Source organism: Branchiostoma floridae, chromosome 9 (assembly GCF_000003815.2).
Source record: "Branchiostoma floridae strain S238N-H82 chromosome 9, Bfl_VNyyK, whole genome shotgun sequence".
NCBI lineage: Eukaryota > Metazoa > Chordata > Leptocardii > Amphioxiformes > Branchiostomatidae > Branchiostoma > Branchiostoma floridae.
Genome location: NC_049987.1, coordinates 8,084,478 through 8,093,539, shown reverse-complemented (window position 1 = coordinate 8,093,539; position 9,062 = coordinate 8,084,478). Strand labels below are relative to the sequence as shown.

General features: G+C 39.2%; 1 protein-coding gene across 10 annotated transcripts in view; it reads left to right on the top strand.

The window, feature by feature from the left end:
• Positions 1-9,062, top strand: part of LOC118423069 (unconventional myosin-VI-like) — a 36,955-nt gene that overhangs the window by 1,438 nt on the left and 26,455 nt on the right. For 7 of the 10 annotated variants that reach the window (XM_035831007.1, XM_035831015.1, XM_035831014.1 and 4 more), the window contains exons 2-6: positions 5,629-5,769; positions 6,568-6,579; positions 7,267-7,281; positions 7,967-8,110; positions 8,577-8,706. In XM_035831007.1, coding sequence (XP_035686900.1) covers positions 5,635-5,769; positions 6,568-6,579; positions 7,267-7,281; positions 7,967-8,110; positions 8,577-8,706 — 436 coding nt within the window. In that variant the 5' untranslated portion in view covers positions 5,629-5,634. The remainder of the gene's footprint in view (positions 1-5,628; positions 5,770-6,567; positions 6,580-7,266; positions 7,282-7,966; positions 8,111-8,576; positions 8,707-9,062) is intronic. The other 3 variants (XM_035831011.1, XM_035831009.1, XM_035831008.1) reach the window with 2 other exon arrangements.

Sequence of the window (9,062 nt, the reverse complement as noted above, 5' to 3'; positions counted from 1 at the left end):
AGCTGAAGACTTCCATGTCTCACTGGCATATACTGCTGTGGGCAGGACTATGCTGTTGTACAGGCGGAGCTTTGTATCCAGATCGATGGTGCTGGTTGACCAAACCTTGCACATCCTCCGGAATACCGCAGCCGCCTTCCCGATTCTGCAGTTGATATCCGGCTCTACGTCACCACTGTTGCTGACCACGCTGCCAAGGTAGGTGAACTGGTCCACTATCTCAACCTGGTTGTTGTTGACGCTGATGTTCAGTGGTGGATGGTTGATGTTATGTACCACTTCCATTGCCTTGGTTTTCTCTGTGCTCACCCGCAGTCCAACCTTCCCAGAGAACTGTTCCAGTTTTGTTGTCAGGTTTTGTAAGTCCTGGTTGGTCTCAGACAGTAGGGCTAGGTCATCTGCAAAGTCAAGGTCTGCTAGTCTCTCCTCTCCGTTCCATCTCACCCCCTCTCTACCATCTTCTGTAGTCTTCTTCAAGACAAAGTCGATGGTCAGCAGAAACAGGAACGGGGAAAGGATGCATCCTTGTCTGACGCCCGTGACAATGTCAAAGAAATCTGTTGTTCCTCCCTCTGTCCTGACACAACATCTTGAGTTTGCGTAAAGGCTCTTAAATATATTAACGAACTGTTTTGGTATACCATATGAACGAGCAATATTCCAGAGAGATGTTCTATGAATACTGTCAAATGCCTTTTTAAAGTCTATGAAGTTCAGCACTAGTGGTGTTTGGTATTCAAGACATTGTTCAACAATGTTACGGAGTGTGAAGATTTGTTCTGTGCACGAGCGGTTACTGCGAAACCCCGCTTGCTCCTCTCGCAGTTTGCAATCCACAGCTTTCTTCAACCTTCTCAGAAGCACTGCACAGAACACTTTTCCCGGGATCGACAGAAGAGTGATGCCCCGCCAGTTGTTGCAGTCCGAGAGGTTCCCTTTCTTTGGGAGTTTTACTATGACACCATCTTGCCAATCCCTGGGGACCTGCTCATCCTGCCAGCAACGGTTCATCAGCCTGTTTAGCATCTCAACTGTGCTCTCCCCACCGTGCTTGAGCATCTCTGCCGAGATCTCATCCAGTCCTGCTGCCTTGTTGTTCTTCATACCTTTAAGGGCTTGAAAAGTCTCATCCATACTGATCAGTTCTTCACAAACATCCAGATCCTCTGCTGGTTCTTCTGCCTGGAAGTCAAACAGGGTGTCGGGGTTTGGCTGGTTTAGAGTTTCCTGGAAGTGCTCCATCCACCTCAAGTCCTGTTCTTCTGTAGTTAGCAGAGTTTTCCCGCACTTGTCCTTGATAGGCACACTTGAGCTGTTCCAACTACCACTGACTTCCCTCACCAAGCGGTACAGGGTCCTAGCATCGTTTTTCTGAGCTGCTTCCTCCGCCTCGGCACCTTTCTTTTCCAGCCACTGCCTTTTATCTGCGCGACAACTCTTCTTTACTTGACGGTCCAAGTCACGGTACAGGTGTTTTGTCGTTTCCTTCTCTTCTTCAGACCTAGCTCTGTCTCTTTCCCCCTTCATCTTTTTTCTTTTATCAATCAGGTCCCAGGTATGGTCCTTGATCCACTGCTCTTTCCTTGAGCCACGTCTTCTCCCTATGGTTTCCTCCGCGCTTTTCGTGACCGTTTCTTTAAAGAGTGACCACTGGGTTTCCACGTCTTGTCCCATATCTTGTAGCAACTGGAATCTATTCTGTAGTTTTAGTTGATACTTTTCACTGACCATGGGATCTTTAAACTTGTCAGACAACTACTACAAATTATATAAATGTAGACGGCCATGATGATAACTAAAGAATAACTTCACAACATTTCAAGATCATAATGTATATAATGTTAACTTTATATTTCAGTGTCAGTGATTTAATGTTAGAATGACCACTTCTTCTAGTTGACCCATTCTGCAACAAGATAGCTGTACAAACACTGATCTTTATGGTGTTTGAGGAAGAAGTCCTAAATGGTCCAACCAGTCATCACAGATAACAGAAAAGCAGCTGACTCTGATAAACCAGTGTCAGGTGTCAGTCTTGTCTGTCAAAACAGGACGTCTTCTCCATCAGAAAGAAAACAAAACCGGATGAACGGTCTCACCTGTCATACCTGCCAAGCCAGATATACACTGTGTATATGAATGATTTAGCAGTCTGTCAATAAACAGTTCCTTGAACAATCAGAAATACCTTTCTGTTGTACCATAACATGCAACCTCAAGGATAGATATGATCTTCCATATAAATCTTCAGAATTATCAATCTATAAATGTATATAATGAATGATACTATGATCTTATCACTAGGTATGTGATAGTCCTGTTTGAAATTGTGTTAAATCATTATATTTAGCATGTTAAGGGTGTGTCAGCTGTTTCATTGTTTGGTGCTTAAAGTTGCTGCAGTGCAAGCAGTGACAGAATCCCTTGTGCAAGAATGTTGAATGTTATAGTATACTTATACAATGGGAAAAGTTATTTGCTGTAGGATTACTTATAAAACACAGACCGGTTACCTGCATACAGGGCGTGTAAATAACAATATCATTAGACTGGGAGAGTCACAGTGACTTTTGACCCCAGCTTTGGGTGTGGTTGTGGAGAAAGGATTTCACAGTGGGGTGTGATAACAGCCAAATGTTAATGACCAAGAACTACAGTCTATGATAGCAGCCAAATGTTAATGGTACTTATGATGATAGCCATACATCGATGACCAAATATTACCAAGGACATTATACCGTATGTATAGTCCTTGGTAATACAGAACAAGGAATTAAGTATCATTTAGTCTTTGTTGAAAAAAATCCTCAATTGGCATCACCTTAATTGAGTTGACTTCATGCACTACTTTTATGTATGTCACACTATGTCTGCTGTGTTGGAATTGTCCAATGTAGATGGGCTTGGCAAAAGGGAGTATGACTATAGCATAACAGTCCTATTTATACCTCTTGACTCACATATTACAGTAGAAATGTACAGCAGACAATTTTCATTCATATCTCAGTGAGATGATGTGAGTGGCCTATGCTCATGTCAAAATTAAGAAATAACGTTATGCACACAACATCATTATACCAGAAAACAACATGTGCAAAGACCATTTCCATTTTTAAGAGGAGACCTGTGATGAAAGTTAACAGTAATTAAATTCTCCCTATCAATAGTACATCACATTGTGTTGAACCTTTTTAGACTTTTGACCCATTTTAATTGTCTCTGTGGCACAGGTGTCGTTATATACATCTATGTTTCCCCTAACTTCTGATATCAATGATGTATTCCCACTTACATCTGCTACTAATAGTAATTGTCTGCTGACGCACGTGTAGGGACCATGCATATGCATCGTGGCTGCCTGCAATATGCTTGTTCCAAAGGAAAAAGAGAATGTTGACCATTTTTTTTGTCATCAATGACACCAGACATTTTACAAAGGTCAACTTGTACACTCATCTGAATGTCACATTGCATACAAGATAAATGTCGAAGTAGAAATGTAAGGCACTGCTAAATTTTAACCAAGAAAATGGATTTTGCAGAGTGATACATATTGTGTTTCAATAAATTTGAAACTATCAAACAATTATTCTGAAGGTTTTTGGATCCGTGAAGTCTGACGACACATCATTTTTTCTAATCCTGGTCATGAATCAACTGTGCTGACAGGTGCACAGTCTATAGGTCAAAGGCCAAGTTTCCCAACAGGTGTCAGTGTCCAGGTCAAAGTTCATATGAATCCACACTGTCAACCTTTGATATGGGCTGGATTATGGTTTAAATCTGGCACCTACATATATATAGTATTAGTTGCTTGGTGCAAAAATATTCTATGATCATGTTTGTCCTACGACTATCTCTTAACTAACTTAATATGCAAATAAATGTACTGTGCTCCTACCTACCTACTTAGTCCCATGGCCTCCATGGTTTAAAACACACAAATTGAGTGACACATTTCTTTTTTGCTGTAACCTGAGTGTAATATTGCAACAGGTGACTTCACCTGGGGTCCCCCAGCCTCTGGACCTTGACAAACTGATTGGTCATGTTTGTTATACTGTAAATGCGGCAACTTTTGCGGTGGTTTAATGTTTGCGGTTTTCATGGTGGCTGGTTCAACGCAAACTTAAAACCACCGCGAATATGGCATTAAGAGACTACGGTGCATGGTGCTCCCGCGAACTTAAAACCACCGCAAAAAGTCCTTTTTCCCGCTACCACGAAATTAAATCCCCGCAAACTTAAATGCATTTACAGTAGTCTGAGGGGAGGAATCTCATGGTTCATCAGATGGAGGCCGAACTGAGGAGTTACAAAAGTCAATTGTATTCTCCAGAAGATAATAAGATAGGACGGTTTTGTACCATGAAATGAACAAAAATTATGGTCTAAATGCATGTACTACCTGTAGGGTTGTTTGTGTAAAATTTCCACAGGAATAACATTGTGTAATCAAGACATCATGTGATTTAACTTGGGTGCCAGACTTTTTTCTAGCATTACTACATAGTCTAAGAGCTCTCTTAGCTGCTTCCGTACATACAGAGTGACCGAGAGGGCAGAGTAAATCTGAAAAGGCTGGGACCCAGACTATATCATGTACATGTGATTGACTGCCATCAAGTAATTCATGAATTGTTTACTATACTTTGATGATTTGACTTCAGTGAACTTTAAGGCATTCTCTTCAGGAAAATATCAAAAGAAGCAAGGACGAAAGGATTTCATTTGAAGACTTACGCATTACAATAAAAACAATAACTCAATCTTTGCATAACATGCTAGCCTTGGCATGAAGATATAGCAGTCGGGCAAGAAATCTAGTACAAACTTCTTGTCAATATTTTTTGTGCAGTGCCCATCTGAGTGTTTGTGATGTTTGTTCTTGTTTTGCCTCTGCACTTCAGTCTTGCGTGTCATATTTCATGTTGTCAGCACTTTGAATATTCAGACCAGAATCAAATCATCCGTCTGGGAAAACCATGCATACATAACTGTGTGACATCTGTACAGTGCAGACATTTCTCAGTCCTGGCGCCACAGGCACGCCCTGGTTCTGGTTTCTCTTGGGTTGTTCTTCCAGACTGCTCTTGTTAGAGTGAAGAAGGTAGATTTGTGTATCTTAATCTTTTATCAACACTTTCAGATTTGTATAATTTTGGACCATTTTATAATTGTGTCCTTGCTAGAGTGCAATATTGTCTGTTACTAACTTAGACTTAGATCCCCCTGTTTTTCCCAGCACATATGTGGGCAGTGCAATTACTAGAGGTAGATTCGTACAAAGCCATCAATTGTCTGTTATTGTTAACTCCATGATATCTTTCTTGCGTTGAGAAATTGTGGTCAGTGTTAGCATCAACCTTCTATCATTTTTATCATATATAATTCAGAATCAAAAATATTGACTTTTTTTGCATAAACTGCTCAGGTGTGATGCACCTTACATTTGAGACATTTCCTTTTGTTAAGATATGAAATACTACAAGTAATTTCGAGTTGCTTGAGCAACTGTTATTTGGCGTATCATATTACCTGGATGTCTAACCTTCATGGACATTAAAGGTAATAATATACAGAAGTCCTAGATGCCTGATGAGAGAGTTTTCCTCTTTTACCCGACAGTTTGCCATGGCGAAGTCTCTGGATGGAGGGAACAAGGTGTGGGCCCCGCACTCGCACGAGGGGTTCGTCCTGGGCACCATCGTGGACATGGGCTCGGACACTCTCACCATAGAGCCCTTCACCAAGGAGAGGAATGCTAAGGTAAGGACTGCAGTTAGATTCTCTATTTTATTTAAGGGTTGTTACAGGAAAAACAACGGTCAGCACAAGTGAGGTTCCGCCCATATTTTTATTCAATGTACCTCGTTTGACGACTGTTGAAAATATGTACTCCCCACACATTTTCTTAAACGTGTAGTTTTGACTCCATATTTTATTTCTATGAAAATAACATTGTAATGTGTAAAAGCAGACAGACATTGTTCTTGATATCAAGGGGAAGAATAGATGGATGCTTAATTTACATACAGCTGTTGCATTCGAACTGGACTTATAACAGAGACTGTTACTAATGTCAATGTCAAAGCCTTATTCTGTAATGTTTGGTGAGAGGCTTAAGATTTAGAACAATATTATGTCATCCATGCAGTCAAACTATGTCCTAGAGTTACATGTAGGGGTGGAGTTTTGTTAAAATTTTATTAAGAAAATTACTGTTTTGTAGTTTATCAGAGACTTTCAACTTTATTTTATTGCATGTTCAAAACATAGCATCATGGCTATCTCTATTCTGAACAACTTGTCATATTTTCAGTTTCTCGACTTTCTTTATGGTGCGATCACATTCGTCATAGACTATCGTACGATTTTGATGCTGTAAAATTGCCAAACAGGATGTGACGGAACCAACCAACGACAACAACCTTTCCATAACAAGACAGTTGAATCTTGTAACAAGAATGACAATCGTACGACATAAACACGATGTATGTGACCAGCTCCTAATTAACAAATTCTGTTTATTCATTCATTTTCTTATCTTTCCTTTGCATCCACCAGGGTCTGGAGGGGGTATGTAAAGTTAATATGTTTTTTGTCCCTTTTGTTTAATCAAAAATCACAACATAATCAGACGATGAAGTCAAGCAATAGAATTCTGAATGTAGACAGAATTCTGTTTATAATTTACTTCAATGTACAAGACTGTAAGAGTCATAACGTACTTGTAATAACTGGAAAACAAAGCAAAATTTCAAATTTAACAACCTGAACATTCAGTCAAGAATTTAATTGTATCAATGAGAGAAAAAGATGACAATTCCTGAACGATAAAAGATATTTAAAGACACTGACTGCTCTGGCCCAAATGTTGCTGTTTTCAATGATTCAGCAAATTAGTCTACAGTACATGAATATTTGTTACTTATTGAAAATTCATTTCCATGAAATCAAAATACACCGATGTACCCTAAATGCAATTTCATTAGTTTAACCTTGAAAAAGTTGATCATATATCTTAATTGTTGTTACAATAAAGAGAATACTAGTATTTGTGAGTTTGAAATAAAAGATAAGAATATCCAACCATTTCTATTGCATGTCTGAAACAACCCTTATTTCCAAATAAACTTGCAAACCATTCTGATGGGAGATATTGAACAATCAAGTATTGTATTGTTTTGTTATATATGGACATAACAGTATTATTTCATACTGTATTTTCTTGAATAACTACACATTCACCTTGCTTTTTTTCAGAATATTGACGCAGCGGTATGTAGACTAGAGTTTGTGTTTTGCAAAAGCTGGATCAAATTGTGCATGCAGCTTAAACAACTACAATCTAAAAGTCGCCTAAAGTCAACCATATATTTTGGTAACCAATCACATAAAGCATGAGCTGAACAGAAAGAAAAAAAGAAGAAATGCAGATTTGCCAACAAATTAACATCCAACGTATTCTAACATTGTTGTCAATCATACAAAACATGACATGCAAACAGTTGTGAATGAAGAAAACAAACCGAAAAGAAAAATCAAATCTTGTACAAATGATTTTAGAAAGGAATTGAAAAAAATTCAATATGTGCCAATACCGGTAAGAGGTTTTAAAAATTGAATCATACTTTTTCTTATTATACGATTTTAAAAACCTTCCATTTGGTAACACCAATTCTGCTATGAATACAAGATGCTCATGCTACTTTATAAGACATCTCTGCATAATCAAAATCAGTCTCACTTGGCCCAAGGTCTATTCCAAGGTCAAACTAAATTGTCAATGTTTCACGAAAGCCGCTGCCACCTTAACATTCTGTGAAATGCAGACAAGAAAGAAATCCTATAATCCTTAAGCTGGGGAAAAGGGACCGAATCTTGCCAGGGAGAATGAAAAGCCTTGCGCTGTTACCTGATTGGTCAATGTACTGATCTTGTTGGTTGCACCCTTCTCTCTCAGCCAATCACAGCGCCTTTCAGTGATGTGTACCCTGCCGAAGAGGATACTGGGAAGGACGTGGACGACAACTGTTCTCTCATGTTCCTGAATGAGGCAACACTCCTGCACAACATCCGCCTGCGCTACAAGAGAGAGGAGATATATGTGAGGATTTTCTTTCAGTGATATGTTTTCTTTTAATTTTTTATATACACACGTACTAGCTCAATGCACCCAGTTGGTTTCTCACACCTGCCACTATCATTAGTTTTGAGCAGCAAATTTGCATCTGTACCTTTATCTGGACAAATAATAATGATGATCAGATTGTCCATGATTATACTAGCTTCTCGGCGTAGTCATTGTCTAAATGTCAAATTAAGACAGTCCATGTAACTTATAATATATGTTTTAAGCAAAACTGATGTTCAAACAGAATAATAGTTCTTTAGATCAGAATGCTCCATAAAGATTAAAGCTCAAGTTAAAACAAAGCGACTGTTCCTTACTCAGGGTATACTTTCCATTGATTCTTGGTGATTTGAAATGATTGTGAATTCACATTTGTCGGTCTCTACATGCCTGGTGGTGCATGAATCCCAGTTACTGATACTTCTTATTCCTTCCCTAGACGTACGTGGCCAACATCCTGATTGCTGTCAACCCTTACCATGACATCCCCAAGCTGTATTCCCCAGAAACCATCAAAAGCTACCAGGGGAAGTCTCTGGGAACGATGCCTCCTCACGTGTTCGCTATCGGTCAGTAGGATATTATCTATAGTATAGGGGTACTGTCTAATCTTTGATGGTACAAACTGTTTTTTTCTTGTTGAACCAGTCCAGAAAAACTGGACCTGAAAAAAATCAGTGGACTGGACTTTGGACCGATTAGAGGAGGATCAGGTCCAGACCGGGTCCTGGACTGTACCTGGACCTGAATTTTCTGTGCTGGTACCAATCCCTAGTCTAGCACTAATGAAAGATTCTTGACTAGACACTGAGAATTGCCTTATTTATATTAATTGAGTTTAAGTTTAAGTTTAAGAAATGATGGTGACATTAAAACCTGACTGTGCTTCCTTCCATTGAACCTACATGTGTTAAAAGTGAACTTC